Source organism: Gekko japonicus, unplaced genomic scaffold, assembly GCF_001447785.1.
Source record: "Gekko japonicus isolate JY-2015 unplaced genomic scaffold, Gekko_japonicus_V1.1 scaffold2383, whole genome shotgun sequence".
NCBI classification, from domain to species: domain Eukaryota; kingdom Metazoa; phylum Chordata; class Lepidosauria; order Squamata; family Gekkonidae; genus Gekko; species Gekko japonicus.
In genome coordinates, this window is record NW_015174909.1 from 198,555 (window position 1) to 218,488 (window position 19,934).

The 19,934-nt window shown below is 48.4% G+C and overlaps 1 protein-coding gene across 1 annotated transcript in view; it reads right to left on the bottom strand.

Annotated features, from left to right (window-relative positions):
• Nucleotides 1-1,662: 1,662 nt before the first annotated feature.
• ME2 (malic enzyme 2, NAD(+)-dependent, mitochondrial) overlaps nt 1,663-19,934 on the bottom strand; it is a 55,273-nt gene continuing 37,001 nt past the window's right edge. The window contains exons 8-16 of the mRNA XM_015425026.1: nt 19,297-19,406; nt 19,091-19,188; nt 17,407-17,520; nt 17,193-17,307; nt 14,838-14,980; nt 11,079-11,181; nt 7,775-7,845; nt 5,882-5,980; nt 1,663-2,666 (exon numbers count right to left, since the gene is read on the bottom strand). Of these exons, the coding sequence (XP_015280512.1) occupies nt 2,502-2,666; nt 5,882-5,980; nt 7,775-7,845; nt 11,079-11,181; nt 14,838-14,980; nt 17,193-17,307; nt 17,407-17,520; nt 19,091-19,188; nt 19,297-19,406 (1,018 nt within the window). The 3' untranslated portion in view covers nt 1,663-2,501. The remainder of the gene's footprint in view (nt 2,667-5,881; nt 5,981-7,774; nt 7,846-11,078; nt 11,182-14,837; nt 14,981-17,192; nt 17,308-17,406; nt 17,521-19,090; nt 19,189-19,296; nt 19,407-19,934) is intronic.

Genomic DNA, 19,934 nt, shown 5'->3' on the forward strand with positions numbered 1-19,934 from the left:
ACAAATGCGGTGTAGGCATTGCCCACTGAGAAGATCATAACCCCCCCCCCCAATGAAACCCATGAGACTTCCTTCCAAGAACAAATCGTTTCTTTGTGCAGCCACCATTCCTATGGAGAATCTCTCAGGGAAGCTCCAGCTCAGTGGTTCGTTCTGTGTTTCGTTCCTTCCGCTAATGCAAAAAAATCCGTCTCTCTACTTCACAAGCGTGCAACCATTTTGGATGAGAAAAGCAATGCAAAAAGAGGGAAGGCAGGGCTGGGATAAGGAGTCAGCCCACAGCCAAGCCACAGCAGAGCAAAAACGCCAACAGGAAAACCCCCCGATCTCTCACTTATACTCGAAACAGGAAGACCAGAAAAACCCATCTTGCACTTGCGCCACTCTAGCGCACAATTAGTTCATTGCCTGATTTATTTCCTCCTGCATAAAGGAAGTGCTCAATAGCAAACAGGGGGAAACACCATCACGTTTCCCAAGACCATATGTGAGCACAGAGCTGCCAAAACCCGCGTGCAAAAGAAACTGGTTATCCATGCAGAGCACGTGTGACAGATTTGCATGAAGAAGTGCACCGACAGATGGAGATGTGCAATCGACACGGCATGGCAGCACAATGGTGTATATAAACCATGCTCCGATGCTCGCTGACATGGCACACATCTGGGTGTGGATCAGTGCACTGACGTCAAGGTTTGGTTTGATGTTGGGTCAGCTCAAATAAAACAGGATTGCCCCTGACAATCATTCCAACGGCACTGTGGATGTGGCGGTGAAAGGTATGGAAACAGCTACGATCTTCCCTTCAAGAACATGTTATGAGTTTACAACCTCTCTGTTTACGACAGGCATTTCATGGAGCTGACAACTATTAACGGACTTAAGGCCGGTCACACTTCAGTATTTCATTCCATGCTATTGTTACGCATTTTAGTGATATGCTTCTCTGTTTGCATTTTGCATTATGCTGCTATCTCCCTTTGAGTTTTCTTTTAAGGGGGAAAAACATGAACTATAAACAACGTTGTTAATAAAATCCACCCGGGACTGAGCTCGCTTTCCCAGCTGTGGTTAATTCAGGCCGCCGCGTAGATCCACCGTTGATCCCTGGCAACGCAGAACTTTTCAAACCGATGCTACATTCACAGTTTCCTTGGCTGGGAAACCACTTTCCCTCCTGCATTTAAGATGCATGTCTCCAACAGAAGTGCTTTCTGTTTTCCAGGAATATCTGTGTTTTCTAAAAGGCCTGGCTGGCAACTGTTTCAAACAAACAACTATAAAATAAAGAACTCTGACTGATGAATAGCGGCTCCGATCCAAAGGTCCAAGGAGGGTGTCCGAGGCAGGATTCCGGGTGAACTGACTGCCCCACTTACAGGACTGGAGAACTGACGTCCCAAGGGGCGGGGGGAGAGGTCCTCCAATGAGAGCGGAGATGGGATGGGGCTGTGGGCATGCATCGGAGCCCCTGAAACTGAAGCTAAGGATTGCAACAATGCTGAACAGCAACAGCTTGAAAAGGCAAAGTGAGTAAAAAAAACCTCACACCCCACGGGTATGCCTTCTTGCTTGCAGGGCAGGAGGGATAAATAAAGGAAGGTCACATAACCGAAGTCACACAGTGACAGTTTCAAATTCAGACCCATCTGTGTTCTGGCTATCTCAATCACACTTACTCAGAATAATGAGTTCTGCCAGGTGCACTCACAAAACCTGAGCTGCTCGCTTGAAGCTCAGAAACTTGGGACACGTGGGTCTTGTCCTCCAGGGGGGGAAATTCCTTTCTGGGCAAGTCTGTCTTTGACTATTGTCACAAATTCAGCGTATCTGACAAGTGGAAGGCTCAAACAGATCACAAAAGGAAATTACTGCACAAAAGGGAGACCTCTGGAAAGGAAGCATATGGTCCTCTTGTACTTGGAGAAAGGCTGGGTGGTAAAGATTCTTCTAGGCTGTGCTACTTCAAGCCGCAGCGGAGGATTGAGTATCTGAACATTCGGCAAAACGAACCGCCTGCGAGTAGAAAAATAGAACGCCGGAAAGCTAAGCCACACTCTTCTCCCTGAATTTTTCCGCACGCACAGGAGAAGCACTTAAATACACAACCTGCCATCTATCACCTGAAGGGACACAATCCAGAAAAAGCACCTCCATTTTGATTCTGCCAAACATATAAAATGAGGCCTAAGACGAGATGCCAAGAAAGGGTTATGGATCCCCTGTACGTGGTTAAATCGTCTTTGAAACGTGGGATGTCGAACTGAACTTTAAAATATCTAAAGCAACTTTCTGTGTTCAATTAGTCCATCGGTGGGAATCCAGGTCTTCACTGTCAGACGAAATCCATGTGGCGAGAAACTGGAGGGACGGTTACAAAGGGAATTTTAGAAGAAAAACGGGGAAAGTAAGCTACGAGTCTTATAATCCGGAAAAATGCTCTGAGGAGGGGCTCCCTGCAGAATTCAAGTGCTACCTGAGGAATCCATCCTGAGGCAAAGTCATTGCGTTTTCGGTGGGTACGATATAGACGCTGGCCAGTCATACAAATCAGGCAGGAAGGATTCGTATTCGTTGGTCCAGACGTTGGACCAGACGTACTGGTTCTTGTCCTTGGGCTCGGGATAATGGAAAGCCATGTGGTTAGCGTACAAATACTTCATAACCTGAAGGGGAAAAAACAGTCAATTATTGGTTTGCTCATCCCTTGGGGATTAAAAAGACAAGACCAAAACGAGACCAAAAAAGGACACATCTTTTTCTTTCCCTGAAAAATGGGCAGATTTCTCCCTGCAGGACCAAACCAACATCCAACTAGTTGAGCATTCTGTTTGCAATGACCAAATACCTTTGAAGGTCAGATTAGACACGACGGAGATTGCCATGCAGTGGCTAGGGTGCTGGACTGGGAGTGGGGAGACCTGGGTTCAAATCCCCACTTCCTGGGTGGCCTTGGGCCAATAATTCTCTCTCAACCTAGCCCACCTCACAGGGCTCCTAGTGTCCTGGCCCCACTGGTGGACCTCCTGAGGGCACCTGGTATTTCTGGCCACTGTGTGACACAGAGTGTTGGACTGGATGGGCCTTTGGCTCTTATGTTCTTATGGCTGGCATGAGGATACAATGCCATCATCATCATCGTATGGCAGTGTGTGTCGTATAGCCTGGAGATCCTGGCTGCCAGTAGCTCTTTTAGCATTATGCACACTAGGTTTTGCGCTAGACTTGTTTTTAAGGTGAAAGACGTTTCAGAGGCGGTCTGCCATTGCCTGCCTCTGCGTCACAGCCCTGGTATTCCCTGGAGGTCACCCTTCCAAATACTAGCCAAGGCCGACCCTGCTTAGCTTTCGAGATCCGATGAGATCTGATGAGATCGGGCTAGCCTGGGCTATCCAGGTCAGGGTAGGATACAATGTCTTAAGGGGAGACTCCAGGTGTGCTGCCCGGAGCTTCTTGAACAAAGGGTGGGATAAAAGGTACCAGGGCTGCGGTCACATGCCTCTGCGTCACAGCCCTGGTATTCCTTGGAGGTCACCCTTCCAAATACTAGCCAAGGCTGACCCTGCTTAGCTTTCGAGATCTGATGAGATCTGATGAGATCAGGCTAGCTTGGGCTATCCAGGTCAGGGTAGGATACAATGTCTTAAGGGGAGAATCCAGGTGTGCTGCCCGGAGCTCCTTGAACAAAGGGTGGGATAAAAGGTACCAGGGCTGCGGTCACACGGAGCATTAGGCACGCTAGAGGGACGGAAGATAGGCGGATTTTCCGGGCGCGATCTCACCACATCTGGGAAGCGTAGCACTCCCGTGGCTCAACCGAGGCTTCCAGCCGAAACTGCATGGCAAAAAACTAGTACCTCGGAGGTACTAGTTTCCAGGGTAACCGCGGGGCAAGGGCAGGTGGTAGTTCCGGCGCCCGCCCATGCCCCCTCATATAAAGGGGTTTTTTTCCAACTGTCCATGGGATGCGCACAAACACCCAACGGGGCATGTGCACACTTTGGTGTCCGGAAAAAACCACCCGTTTGCTGCGCCGCTTCTTTGCCGCGGTGCAGGATTGTGGTGTGCTCGGCACCTCCCCCCTAACATGGGACCTCCATGAGACCTCCACGATACGTCTGCTGGTGCAATCGCACGTTATTTTGCCCCGGGGCAAACAGCCACGCTTCCCCCCCGCATTTTCTTGCCCGTGTGACCCAGGCCCAGAATAAATAAATTATCCCAGAGTCTTTTTAAAGTGAATTACAGCTACGCAGGGCTGTATGGGGGGGGCTTAGCTCCTCTCCTATTTTATTAGCCAATAGCAGTCCCCTGTACTGCCCTTTGCCCTGGACATGAGAGCTCCCCAATGTGGCGCCCAGGGGCACCACGGCCAACGTTCCCTCTAAGCGGTGGAGTCTTGTGAGCCAAAATTCTACTTTGTGAGCTGCCGGCATTAGAGTTGTGAGCGAGCGACTTGGCTACTGCATAAATTAGTTTTGCTCTGGAGCCTTCCTTCTTGAGCGAAGACAAAAATCTGTGAGCCGGAGGCTAAAAAACTGTGAGCTAGCTCACACTGACTCAGTTTAGAGGGAACACTGACCACGGCCCCCACCAACACCTTTCCTGGTGCCCACCAAGTATTTTTTAGAAAGTTGGTGGGGCCAGTTGGGGCTCTTGCCAAGCAGGGTTTCTGATTAGCCGCTGAACATCCAATGGACTCGGCGGATTAAAGCAGCACTGTTTCAGCATTGTTTCATTCTCTCTCACATTCCTCTTTCCGAGTGTATTTTTCAAATTACTCCGTTTGTCCCCCGCACTAGGACATCCATCTGTCTGGTCTGAGGCTCCCTCACCCGCGACAGTCATTTTCTGGCTGCGTCCACCACCCTGTGTCGAAATTCCAAACGTGCCCATGGGCTCAAAAAAGTTTAGGGACCCCTGATTTAACTAACAAAATTGCACGAAGGCAGAAGGGTGGAAAACCCCTGCCCACATTGCCTCAATCTGTAACAGGTCCTCACATGTCACTAATTCAGCTTTGAAGGACTCTGGGAAGGCATGGACATCTGAGTAGCCCAATTAGTCCCACATCGGGTTTCCAACAGTGAGCAGTTTGATGCCAGAGGGAAGGCCCCACCCCACTATTCTCCCCTGCCGAATGTTCCAAGGATCCAACCATTGCAGGAATTCTGAACCCTGACCCTGGAAGTCCGATTTGGTTATCAGGGCCAATAGCTAACAATAGACCTTTCCTCCAGAAGTCCATCCAATCCTGTTTAGCCACTAGCCATGACCAATGTTCCCTCTAAGCCGTGAAGTCTTGTGAGCAAAAGTTCTACTTTGTGAGCTCCTGGCATTCAAGTTGTGAGCGAGCGATTTGGCTGCTGCATGAATCAGTTTGCTCTGGAGCCCTCCTTCCTGAGCCGAGACAAAAATGTGTGAGCCGGAGGCTAAAAAACTATGAGCTAGCTCACACTAACTCAGCTTAGAGGGAACCCTGGCCATGACCGCATCTTGCAATAATGAGTTCCACAAGGCGACTACCTGTTGTGTGAAAGCAGTACTCTCTTCCATTCACAGACTTCCCAGCATCTTGTCTGTTTTGGTCTTCAGAAACACCCAGGTTGTGGCCTAAGGAAGCCAGTCTAACCTCCATCTAGTACCCAGAGGTATGCTGCCTCTCTAGGCAGAAGGTCCCATTGAGGTAGCCTGGCTATTGGCCAAATCCTCTCCAAGCAAGTAGAGCAAAATGTTCATGCTCATTCCATGGAAGCGTTTCTGATTACCAAAATACCTGAACATCCCTCCCCCTTCAGCCCCTGCTATTAAGAAGAACGCCGATGCACTGAACATCTTTTGGGACACCTTCTCTCCATTTCCCTTTGAAGTGCACACTTACTTTCACAGCGATGTTAATGGAGACCTCTCTGATGTTGCTGAGCCGTGGGTACAGCCTTCCCTGGGCTAGCTCCTCCTCACTCAGCTGCTCAGTCAGCGTCTTTAAATGCAGAGAAAACAATATTTTAAAGGATAGCACGCGCACACACACACAGAGGGACGTGGCTACCGGCTATACTTTCCACAGTAGCCACACGCAAAGCCTGAGCTCCTAAGTTATAAGACCATAAGAAGAGCCCTGCTGGATCAGACATATTGCTGCAATGAAAAGGAGCTAGACTTTTTTTTTGTTGTTGTAATGAAAACTGGGAAATCAGAGACCCCGACATCCAGATTGTTATAACACTATAATGATATTCAACTGCCGATTTTTGAAAAAGCCGTCTTGCGGCAGGGTGGGAAATCACTGCCAAGGGGGACAGGGCAGGGAAGACAGCAGTGTTGTGGGTTGGATTGTCCACACAGCTGCCATCCTGACCCCTTGCAGGGGTCCCTAAATCCTGGCCTTGCAGCGATCTATCACAGATTTGGGAAAGATTGCAGGAAAGAGGAGGGAAAACCCCTCAGGGGCGTGGAAGCACCACAACATTCGGGGGAAGTGGAGGAGGGGGAGAATCCTTGTTTCCCTGTAGCAGGTATGTCCAACAGGTAGATCGTGATCTACCAGTAGATCGTGGAGGGGTCAGAGGTAGATCACCAGCCCCACTTGGGTCTCCTGGTTTGGTGGACAGGTGTTTGGAGGGGTTTTTTATGACTGTTTGGTGGTGTTTGATTATTGGTGCCAGTATGATGAATTCTTATTTTTTACTTTTAGAACTGCATGTGTGGTTTTGGCATCATCCAGAGGTCTTCGGTTCCTGTTGATCTTTAATACTTTGGGACCGTGACAGTTTTGGACCAGATTCGGCCAGTGTTCATACTAACCTAGCACCCAGGCACCCCAGTATAACGGAGACGAGTGTTCCAAAGAAGAGCTTATTTTGCTTACCAGTAAATGACAGAAGGTGCATTATAAATATTGGGGGGGGGACCCAACTTTAGTGGGTTAAAATCTAATTTGAAAGTTTATTTTCATGGTGGTAGATCACCGGCACTTTTGGCCAGAAAAAACAGATCACTACCTGTTCGAAGTTGGACATGCCTGCCCCAGGGGTCATTTCCTGCAGGAGCGCACAGGAGCGGAGCTCCGGCAGTAAAGAGCCCAGGGGGTGGGCACATGCAACAAGCTCCACCCCCTGCTCCCAGCAGCCCTCAGTCAGAGCAAGAAGCAGCCAGGTAAGTTGCAGAGCCCCCACCCCTCTGGTCCAAAACAGTCCAGTGGCACCTTTTTTAAGACCAAGTTTTATTCAGGTACAAACTCTCCCTCCTCTGCGAGGGCAGATCTGCACTTCCCCCCTCCCCAATAGCTAGCAATCCAAAACAGTCCAGTGGAGCCTGAGCGGTGGGGGTGTTGCCTTCTGACACACTTCCGGTGATGTCAGGGGGTGTGGCATATGCTAATGAGTTATACTAATGAGTTCCTGCACCTCTTTTTCTACGAAATGACCCCTGGCCTGCCCTATAGCATTTAGATGACACTGAGTCGGTAGAGCAGCAGCATACGTCATCTCGATAGAAGATCAACTGGAACATCTGGAGCACCTTATATTGTATTTTTGTAGAATGTTTTAAATGGTTTTAAATGTTATATGTGTTGGCTGGTGCCTGACTGTAAGCCGCCCTGAGCCCGCTTCGGCGGGGAGAGCGGGCTATAAATTAAATATATAAATATAAATATAAGCTGGGGCAAACAGCCCGTGTGCAGATGACCTTGGAAAGCCCTCCGCTTACCAAGACACTGTGACATATGCACGGCCGTTTCAGCCCCCAATCATCCCCCCATAAAACCACTGACCTTTGCAGCTTCCAGGAACACTTTATCGCTAATGTGTCGGACATCACTGAGCACAACAGCAAGAGCGACACCTAAAATGCAATTATACTTTTTAGCAGGTTATGGCAACAACAACAAAAAAGCCACCCCCACCAGACTGACCCCAGGAAGTACCTACAGACAATCTCTTTCCCCCCCACTGAAGGTATTCTGGTTTACTCATTCAGATCCATAGAAGCAGGTTCTAGATGAAATCAAGTCTGAACTCTCCCTAGAAGAATGACTGAACTGAGGCTGCTGTACTTTGGCCACATCGAGAGAAGACAAGAGTCACAGGAAAAGACAATCACGCTAGGAGACGTCGAAGGCAGCAGGAAAAGAGGAAGACCCAACCTGAGATGGATGGACTCAATCAAGGAAGCCACAAAGGCCCTCAGTTTGCAAGACCTGAGAATGGCTGCTAATGACAGGGTGCTTTGGAGGTCATTAATTCATAGGGTTGCCATAAATTGGAAGTGACTTGAAGAAGAAAAAGAGAAGAGATTGGAAAAGAGCTCTCGCCCTCCACTACCCAAAGGAGTCTCAGAGCGGCTTACAATCTCCTTTCCCTTCCCCTCCCCACCACAGACACCCTGTGAGGTAGGTGGGGCTGAGAGAGCTCTGTCGAGAACTGCTCCTGAGGGAACAGTTCTGAGAGAACTTGTGACTGACCCAAGGTCACCCCAGCAGATTCATGTGGAGGAGTGGGGAATCAAAGCCAGTTATCCCCGATTACAGTCCGCACTCCTAACCATTACACCAAACTGACTCTCCACTACACTAAACATGATGGCACTTAACACGCAATTTAAGTTTCTGTGCCTTATCCCTTTGCCTCAGAAAGTGATAACAGAAATTCCATATTTCCTCATATTTCCACACAAAACCTCTTCCAAGGTAGGTCCAAACTAGCCCTGCTTTACAGTTCAAGAGAAACTCACGCCCCATAGCCACTTCTATACATTTAAATATCAGGTTCCCCACAGTAATGATATCACCTCAGCTCATGTTTAGATTCTAACATTCTAGGGAGCTTCTCACACAGCATTTCTCATTTCAGGAGAAGTCACACCTTTGGGAGTACAGAGCAAATCAACACCACAACTTCCATGTCCGGAGCTTCCAATAATTTTTTTTTTCTTTTTTGAAGTAACAGTGGCACAGGGGCCCGATTCGGAATGGAAAGTGCCATTTCATTTATTGATTGACACCACACCTTTCTCCCCAAGGGGGACACAAAGGAGCGTACATCGTTCTCCTCTCCTCTATTTTATCCTCATAACAACCTGTGAGGTAAGTTAGTCTTGAGTGTGGGCTACTGGCTGTCAGACTCCTGAGCCAATCAGTTCCCAACAACGTTCGTTCAGAGAAGTAAAGTTTATTGAGACAGTAATGCAACAGGTACCTTAACGATACCGTGTTAGAACTGAGGAGAAAGCGCGCGAAGCAAATAGATATACCGTGTTTTTCCGAAAATAAGACACTGTCTTATATTTATTTTTTCTCAAGAAGACACACTAGGGCTTATACCACAAATGCATAGAAATCCTGCTAGGGCTTATTTTTTGGGTAGGTCTTATTTTCGGGGAAACAGGGTACATAACTCAAAGGGTCCCCTGATGGCCCCTTAGCCAAACAGGTAGACAGCAAAAGCCCACCAAAGTAACGGGTAACATTTCCCGGGAGAAAGACAAGACAGAGTATGACAGATAAAAAAACCAAAGTAGGCTCAGCAGAAACTAAACTTAGCATTCCAACGCAGCCCCCCCCATCTCATGACAACCAGGCAGGAGGCCTAGCTGACACTGGCCTAAGATTGCCAAGCAGACTTCCATGGTAGAGTGGGGATTCAAACCTGGGTCTCACAGATCATAGATATTCTACTCATGATACACTGATGTGGTCCAAGGAATCCCGCCCTTTCCTGACCTGAAACGGTCTTTATGTTTGACCCAATGGGGCAAATAGCCACTTGTGGAGGCATTTTTTTGGGTCAGGAACGCAGTACAAGTAAAAAAAGGTTAAAGCCGCCCATTCCCCCCACCGCGCCCTGGTCATTATCCAAAATTTTTTTTGGGGGGGACACAGTTGTTTTAAAACAAACAATTGCTTGGGAGATTTGGATGTGGAATGCTCAAAGATGGGAAGTTTGGCCCTGTACCTCTAGAGAAAGCCCAGGAAATTTATTGGGCCCCCTCGAGGGCTATAGCAGAGCGGGTTACGTTTGGCTTGGGGAAGATTGAGGGGGGTGAGCCCCTTTCTGAAAATGGCACCACACCTCAAGTCAGGTCAAGCACTCTACCAACTGGTCTATGCCAGTGCTGACTCTTTCGGGTACCATGCATATAAAGCAAAGAAGCTATATAATAAGACCAGGGGTCATTTCCTGTGGGAGCGCACAGGAGCCCAGGGGGCAGGCACATGCAACAAGCCCCACCCCCTGCTCCCAGCAGTCCTCAGTCAGGCCATGAGGAGCAAGAAGCAGCCAGGTAAGTTGCAGAGCACCTCCCCCCCAGCCCACCTTCAGGTACAAACTCTCCCTCCTCTGTGAGGGCAGATCTGCACGTTCTCTCCCCCCCCCTCCCAATAGCTAGCAATCCAAAAGAGTCCAGTGGAGCCTGAGCAGTGGGTGGCGGAAGAGCTCCATTTTCGCGGCCCTGCGGAACTGTGAAAGGTCCCACAGGGCCCCGGTCTCTTCCGGAAGCTTATTCCACCAAGTTGGAGCTGCCACAGAAAAAGCCCTGGTCCTGGTTGATACCAGCCTGGTGTCCCTAGGGCCAGGGAGGGCTGGGCAATATTGCAACCCTGACCATAGTGGTCTCTGGGGAACATATTTTATGGAGTCTTGTACCCAGATTTAACTTTGTTGGTCTTAAAGGTGCCGCTGGACTCTAACTTTGTTGTGTTGCTTCAGACCAACACGGCTACCCACCTGAATCTATTATTGTGAACAGACTGGCTTCAAAAAGGTTAACCCGTTACAGCTCCAAGCCCAGGTAAGAGAGAAAAGAAGAGAGGTCCTATATATAAGATGAAACTGAAGGCAAGTGGGGGCCAATGAGGCGCAACATCTAACTGATGGGAGGGGGCAACTCCCAAGTGTGCCCGAGCAAGAAAATTCTCTCAACCCTTTCCCTCCCAGATCCTCCTGCAAGCAGAGTTACAATATCCAACCAAAGGCACCTCCAAACGAACAAGGCCTCTGGCTTCTTCCAGGCTGAAAGAGTTCTCAGTCACCTAGTCTTGGAGCCGCAGGAAAGAAACAAGGTGGCTTTTTAGCTCTTACCTGGAAATATGTAAGCGTTGTTCCCCTGGCCCGGTTTGAAGACTCTGCCGTCGCTCAGCTTCACTGGCTCGAACGGACTGCCACTGGCAAAAAGGCAACGCCCCTGTTAAACGGGAAGAGGGGAAAGGACATCTTCAGAAGTTGATTCCGCAAGCATACACATTGCAAGCTTCACCGTGGCTCAGTGGTAGAGCAGCTGCTTGGTGTGTGGAAGGTCCCAGGTTCAATCCCCGGCACCTCCAGTTCAAAGGATCAAGTAGTAGGAGACATTTTGTTTTTTACAATTTAATGTTTTTATTAGGTGATAAGTCAAGTATACGCAAGAATTACTATGCATGAACCAAAAAAGCAGTGTATAACAGTGACATTGCATATAATAATACTTGTAATTTACAGTGTGTCCAATCCATAAAGTTTTTAAATAACCTACGAGTGATATATAAGTTTTTTGCAATTCTACTAAACTAGTTCGGAAAGCTGTTCATGAGAGTGCTCAGACCTCAAAAAAACTGTCAACTTATAAATGCATCCATTCAGAGTATCCGCAATTTGTTGGTAGGACGTCATTTTCTGTAAAGTACACTATTAGAGCGTACCACTTTCGTACAAACCTAGATTGTGACCCTGCCTGCCTATGTGTGTGTGTTTCATATGTGTCCGCTATTTTGTCCATCACGTAGTGATCCCAAATTTTATTTTGCCAAAGTAGTAGGACCCATGAAAGACTTCCACCTGAGACCCTGGAGAACTCAGCCAGGGTCTGGGATGCTAAACAGCCAGTGTGGTGTAGTGCTTAGAGTGCTGGACTAGGATTTGGGGAAACCAGGTTTGAATCTCCACTCAGGTAAGGACCCGAGTGCGTAACCTTAAGCCAAGCGCCCACAACATTTTTGAGCCTATGGGTACCTTCGGAATTCTGGCACAAGGTGGAGAGCACAATTACAAAATGGCTGTTGCAGGAGGTGAAGCCAACCACAAAACATCAGGAAGCAAGATTACACACGTAGGTTTCCATAGCACGTCGTCAGCATTTCAGGGAGAAACTCTGTCCAAAAGGGTACCTTTTAATCTACTAAAAACAACTAAAGGCCCAATGAAAGCCTTGTTGAAAAGTTGAAGTGGCCTGAATACAAGGGCCAATACACACGACCTGATGCATTTCCACCCTACTGGGGGCCTTCTTCAGAAGTCAAACAGTTTGAGGTACACGTTACAATATTACATATTACAATACAATAACCAATAAGTTAATACTGGACCAAGAAAAGGAAGGTTAAGCAGCAAGATCAATAGACCCCAATAGGGTGGAAACGTGTCAGGTCATGTGTATGGGCCCTTGCATTCAGGCCACTTGAACTTTTCAATGCGGCTTTCATTGGGCCCTTAGTTGTTTTTAACTGCCTTTCTAATAAATACATGTGTTTTTGTATATTATAAGTTTTAACTAGGTTTTTAATATTGGCCCTTTATCAAGACTTCTTTCTTACCCTCGTGGTTCTTGATTCCAGTTTTTGGGTCAGGTTTGTTTTCCCCTCCCTGTGTCTTACTACGTTTTAATCTACACCACCAATCAGAAGCCCCGCTGGGCAAACACCCCACTTAGCCCCAACCCACTCTCAGAAAGAACTTTGTGGGGGCACCAGGAAAGGTACCACGCTGGGGCCCCTTGCCCTAAGCCATTCAATCTCTCTTCATGCAACCAACTCACAGTTTCCAAAAGGGACCTGCCCAGTCTGTTGCAGTAAAAATAAAAGGGAGACCCAAAAACTGTCATTACAGAGTAAACTTTGGGGAATCGAGCCCCCACTTCATCAAAAGCACGGAGTGTAAAATCATTCTGCAGACATTTTTTATAACAAGAGTTATAAATGGCAGAGGCGGTGGGGAGTCTTAGCAGAGAGAAATACCCAGGCCCATAGCTACAGTGGGGCATTTCGGGGCTCTGCCCCCTCAAATGTGAGGCATGCCCCACAACAGCTGCTGCCCCCCTCCGAGGGCCCTTTAAAACTTGCAGGAAGGGAGGGAGATGGGCAGCAGCACACCTTCCCTGAAATCCAAGTGGTGATTTTGCCGCTTGGAGTTCAGGCACAGGCAGCCCCTGCTTGAAAAACACAATTAACACCATTAAAGGGAACACCATTAAATGGGTTTTTTCAAGTGGGGCTGCCCATGCCTGAACTCCATGTGCCGAATTCGCAGCTGGGAGTTCAGGGAAGGAATGCGGCCGCCCTCTCCATCCCTCCTCCCCCTGCTGCCCCACAACATTTCTCCATGCCCCACCAACCCAGAATTTCTGGCTACGGGGCTGAAAATATCCTATGGTCCCGGTCACACGGGCAGGAAAACGCGGGGGTGGGGAAGCGTGGCTGTTTGCCCCGGAGCAAAATAACGCGCGGTTGCGCGATCATACCGCCCCTCGAGGTCCCGTCAAGGTTCCGTGGTCATGGGGGAGGTGCCGATCACACGACCATCCTGCAGCGCGGCAAAGAAGCGGCGCTGCGCGATCACACCAGCAATCGCTCGGCGCCGCTTCCGTGGCAAACCGGGTTTTATTATTTTTTTCATCGAACTTCGTGCATGCGCATGCATCGGATGAGCAAAACCCAGCATATGCGGTTGCATGCTGGTGCGCATCCTATGGGGACTTGGGGGGAAAAAAACCTGCTTGCGACGGGACATGGGCGGGCGCCGGATGCCACAGGATTCCACCGTGAACGCAATCACGCGCATGCCCTTGCCCCACGGTTTCCGGAAACTAGTACCTCGGAGGTACTAGTTTTTTGCCGCGCGTCTTCGGCGGGAAGCCTCAGTTGAGCCACGGGAGCGCTACGCTTCCCAGATGTGCCGGTGAGATCGCGCCCGGAAAATCCGCCTATCTTCCATCTCTCTGGCGTGGCTAATGTTCCGTGTGACCGCAGCCATAGTAAATTATTCAAGTGTGAATTCGTGGGCTTTTTCACACTCTCACTTTCCTCAGTTATTTGTTCCTGTTGCTTTGGGGAGACGGGGGTTGTTCCATGCATGTTGTGTTCCCCCTAGTGGCCAATTTGATATTACATTGCTTTACGTTCGGGATAAAAACCTGCAGTTTAACCCTGCAGGGAGATATGGCACACATAAAGAGATGTAATATCAAATCAGCCATTAGAGAGTGTAAAACACAGACAGAACAGGTGAAAACCGTTTAGCAACAGGAACACACAAGCGAGGAAAAAGAGACTGCAAGAAAAGCATCTTGTTAAATTTGCTGGAATGGATCTGGTTGTTACATAGAGGTGATAAGGAAAGAGAGATCAGAGATTTGTCATGGGATACAGATAAAGCAAGATCCAATCAGAAAAGGGAAGAAATGTTATCCCAATCCAGATCTTGAATGGGGCATCAGCAGAGGCAAATGCCCCCACAAAATCTACTAACCAAGTTTCCACCAGCTTACCTTGCCTCAATGCGGAGCCAACCGTGGAGAAAAGTGTATTACAGCAGTTTAAAATATATCACTGCCCTGACCTGCATAGCCCAGGCAAGCCCGATAGCGTCAGATCTCGGAAGCTAAGCAGGGTTGACTGTGGTTAGCACTTGGATGAGGAACTTCCTTGGAATACCAGCAGTCGGGAGGACAGGGGCAGGCTTTATGCAGCCACCTCTCTGACCCCAGTAGGGGTCAGTCGCCAGAGGTCGCCACGACTTCCATGTGCAGACACACGCGCGCACACACAAAAATACAAAAACACACACACAAAAATAAGATATATGACATACCTCTGTTAACGTATATGCATCCTCGGCCGTGCATTCGGCTTGCGTAGTCGGGTTACTCAGTGCAAATATTATTGGTCTCTGATTGATGGAGCCCATCGCTCGAATCACGTCATGGGAAAAGAGCCGGCCAGCGCCTGCAACTCCTGGAACAGATTGGAAGATGGAAAAAAGGAGGGCATTTCAAAATGAAAAAAATCAAAACATTTTCTGGGACAGGGAAAAGCATTCATTGGGTACTGGGGGAATGTTTCTATGCCTCAGCTATGTTTACCAACACTGTCAATCCACCCGAATAAAAGAGTGGACATAAACATATCGAGCAGAGGTCGATCGATGGCTATTAGCCACAAGGTATAGATAGGAACTCTCAGTCTGGGGCAAGTGATGCTCTGTATTCTTGGTGCTTGGGGGGGCAACAGTGGGAGGGCTTCTAGTGTCCTGGCCCCACTGACAGAGTGTTGGACTAGATGGGCCATTGGCCTAATCCAACATTGGCTTCTCTTATGTTCTTATGACATGGTGTGGCTTCTGCATCAAAGTATGCCTTGGCTCTTTTTTTTTTTTTTTGATAAGTATTTTTATTGGGTTTTCACATGCACATAACCACAATCATATTTTAATATACCTCCAATTAATTTACTTATAGTTTAGATACATTCTTGATAGCAACACATCAACCAGATGCCTTGGCTCTTTTGAACAGCAGCCTTTGCTCACCCAACACTTCTATAATCCTTATGGCAAATAAATTCACACATTTGGATGTCACGTCGTCAAGGCCCGGCTCACACTTGCACGCACACCACTCTCAGTCTAATCCTGAACAGAATCGCACGTGGCCTCAGAAGGGTGAAAGTCTGCATAGGATCACACCCTGCATAGGATCTCCACCCCTGATTACCAGCAGCTGAGTATGTCAACCGATTCCACTGGGGCTTTAGGTCGTGTGGAGAGATGCAAAACCGCAGAGCAAAGTTCCGCAGCTGGGTGATGGCCCATTCACACACATAAGTTTGTGAACCCATCCCCGGGGGATGAGTCTGAATGTTGTAAATCAGTCCTCTCAGGGCTCTTTTTGTAGAAAAAGCCCAGCAGGAACTCATTAACATAATAGGCCACACCCAACAGCAGAAACTCATTAGCATATTAGTCCACACCCACGCCAGCACAGCTCATTAGCACATTTTCTTAAATATAAGTTTTATTGATAATTTGTGCAACCCCATGTTACCAGAAGTGTGGTCATCCAGCCACACCCACCTTTTGCTTGTTATTCTGTTTACCTTGTTTGTTGTCAAAACCCAGAGGTTTTTTTTGTAGCAGGAACTCCTTTGCATGTTAGGCCACATACCCCTAATGTAGCCAATCCTAATGCGTTTCTGCTGTTGGGTGTGGCCTATTATGCTAATGAGTTCCTGTTGGGTGTGGCCAACTTGGGAGCCAGCCGGAACTCCGTTCCTGTGCGTTCCTGCCCAAAAATAGCCCTGAGTCATCTGAAGTAAATCCGTCCTCCGTTAACACCCTGTCAGGCACGTACTCCCATTAGGAGAAAAAGCATGGCATGTTTTAGAAGAATGGCATAGGGCAGGGGTTCCCAATGCGGCGCCCATGGGCCCCATGTCACCTGCCAACAACTTTCCTGGCACCCACCAATTGCTTTCAGAAAGTGGGAAGAGATAAGTAGGGTATTCATGCATCAGGGTTTCTGATCCGTGGTGCAGATTTAAAAAGGTGCCCTGTTAAACAGAGCTTCTACCGGAAATGAAGACTTATTCTAAGAGTTATTTATAACCTTGCTCCCAGTCATTTTGTGGTTGGCTTTCAGGCCCGTAGCCAGGACTTTGTGGCTTGCAGGGCGCTTTTTTTCCTGATGGGGCTGAAGTTCTCAGTGCAGAAAGAAAAGCCAGATGGCAGTTCTCAGCTGCTGCAAGTTAATCACTTCTGCCAGCCTAAGCAACAACTCTGATAACAAGCCAGCAGGTGGGGTCCAGAAAACACTAGAGTCCAGGAAACACTTAGAAAAACTCTCTTAAAGGAGACCAGTTTCTTGACACAGAGTTAGAAGGGATCCTAGAGGTCACCTACTCCAACCCCCTTGCTCAGTGCGGGAATCAGTCCACTACAGCACCCCCCTCTGCTTAAAGGAGTGCATGCCTTTAAAAAGTGTTCAGAAATGATTGGGGAAAAAGTAACTACAGGAGCAATTCTTGTGGGGCTGTGCCTTTAAGAAAGGGCCCCCCAAAGCCCCATCATAGCTATGGGCCTGTTGACTTTGCCTACTGCAGCCATCACTTTGTAATTGTGTCCACCACCCTGGGTCAGAACTCCAAAGGTGCCCACACTGGAAAAACTCACCAATGATGGCAGAAGGTTGAAGGACGTTCACAGCCTCTAAGAAGGTCTTGGGCACCTGGTCTGGGGCTGGATGACTGAAGGGTTCTTGGTTGGTGTCCACCTTTTGTTCCCGGCCCTAAAAGTTTTAAAGCAGAGAACTTCTGATGGTCAAAACCGAGTCAAGAGGGGGATGGAGACAGCTCTCGTCCTTCCAAACCGCAGCCCAGAGCCTCACCTGAACCAGTAAGCCAAATTTGTCAAACATCCATATCTTCTTTTGGGCTTCTTCTGTGGAAAGTCCCCCTTCCACCATAGCCATGACGATGAGATTCGCAATTCCAAGGGCAGCCTGAGAGAGGGGACAGAAATTTGAGACGGTGTAAATTTTCACAACTGTTAATTCATGGAAGGAGTTTTAGCTAGCTGATCAGTCATCTAGCGCAGGGCTCCCCAACCCCAAGACTTTGGAAACGGTCTTGCGCATATGATCAAGAGAAGCGTAACTTGACTAAAGGTAAAGGTTTCCCTTGCTCGAAAGCCAGTCGAATCCAACTCTAGGGTGCGATGCTCATCTCCGTTTCCAAGCCGAAGAGCCAGCGCTGTCTGAAGACGTTTCCATGGTCATGTGGCCGGCATGACTAGACAGGCTGCAAAAGCCAGCTCTTGACAGTACAGAGCTTAGTTTTGTTGAATATTGTAACTCTGCATGCAAGAGGATCTAGAGGCGGAGAAAGGGTTAAGAGAATTCTCTCTCTTGGGTACACACTGGGCAGGTGGCCCCACCCTCTCATCACTTAGATGTTGAGCCTCTTTGGCCATTGCTTGCTTTCTGTATTTCATCTTATATAGGACCTCTCTTCTTCTTTCTTACATGGGCTTGGGCCTGTAGCGAGTTAACCTTTCTGAAGTGAATCTGTTCACAGTAAATTAAATATACCAACATGAGTATGTCATGTCGGGACCTCCAGGGTCATCTAGTCCAACCCCCTGCACAATTCCCTGCATTGTGTAGGGGGCTGGACTAGATGACCCTGGGAACCCCTTCCAACTCTTTGATTCTATGTAAGATGTGCTTCTAATTTTGTAAGTAAAAGTTCTTTCCCTTGTTGCCATTGGAGTCAGATCATCTTTGTAATTTGTTTGAACAGCATTTCCCCCTTAACTGGGAAACTTGGAGGGTCGGGGATACTGTCAAAGTAAAGCTTCTGTGCTTCCAAGGCAAATTATTATTATTTTTTTTACATTTTACCCAAAAGGTTTATCTCCTTAGAACACCACTGCTTCCCCCCACCTTTTCCCCTTTGTGCACGTGCATGCAGAAGATACATATTTCTAACCCTACTAGGAGGAGAAGGAGGAGATTGGATTTATACCCCGCCCTTCACTCGGAGTCTCAGAGTGGCTTACAATCTCTTTTCCCTCCCCCTCCCCACAACAGACACCCTGTGAGGTAGGTGGGCCTAAGAGAGCTTTTTTCAAGAACTGCCCTTTTAAGGACAGCTCTCACAGAACTATGGCTTGCCCAAGGTCATCCAGCAGCTGCAAGTGGAGGAGTGGGGAATCAAACCCAGTTCTCCCAGATTAGAGTCCGCACACTTAACCACTACACCGAACTTGGGTGCAGAACAACCCATCAAAACATTTATCATTGTCGGCCTAAGAGATGGCAGAGGGATGGTGCACTCATATCAAGGGTAAAAAGTCCCGTAGCACCTTGACAACTAACAAACTTTATTGTAGCCTTTCAAGAAGCACAGGTCTCTTCGTCAGAGGCACCTGACAAAGAGAGCTGTGTTTCTCGAAAGCTTATGCTACAATAAAGTTTATTAGTCTTAAAGGGGCTCCTGGGCTTTTTATTGTTTTGCAGCAACAGATTAACACGGATAACTCCTCTGGATCATATCAAGGGTGTGGCTTACCTCTCCCGCACCAAGGAACAAGATCTGGTGCTCTGTGAGGGGCTTCCCAATAACCTTCTGTGCCGCCAGCAAGCCAGCTAAGGCTACCGCCGCTGTCCCTACGGAAGGAAACAAACCTCTGAGAAGGGTCGAATGGAGCCAGACCCATAAAGGCAGCCGAGTCTAACCAGAGACATCCACGAAAAGACCAAAAGGGCGCTGTTCACCTTGTATGTCGTCGTTAAAGGTGCAGTATTTCTCCCTATACTTCCTCAAAAAGCGGAAAGCGTTGTGGTTTCCAAAGTCTTCAAACTGAATGAGCGTGCTTTGGCCGTACCTGGAAGGCATGGAAAGAAACGCAAAGTTGTACGTGAAATGACCGTGCTGTCAAGAACCACCACCAGTTTCTCCTTTAATGCTTCACACATGGTTTCTTTCACATCGGCCTGCTGTCTGTCAAGTGCCATCGGGTTGCAGCCAATTCATGACGAGCCTGTAGGGTCTTCAAGGCAAGAGACGATCAGAGGCGGTTTGCCATTGCCTGCCTTTGCCCAGCAGCCCTGGACTGCCTTGGTAGTCTCCCAACCAAGTACTGGAACGTACTTCTAGGAGGGCAACAAACAGGGTGAGGGGTCTGTAGACCAAGTCCCAAGTGGAAAGGTTGAAGGAGCTTGGTATGTTTAGCCTGGAGAGGAGATGACTAAGAGGTGATATGAGGAGGAAGAGGAGGAGATTGGATTTATACCCTGCCCTTCACTACCCAAAGGAGTCTCAGAGCGGCTAACAAACTCCTTTCCCTCCCCCTCCCCACCACAGACAGCCTGTGAGGAGGAGGAGGAGGAGGAGGAGGAGGAAGAAGAGGAGA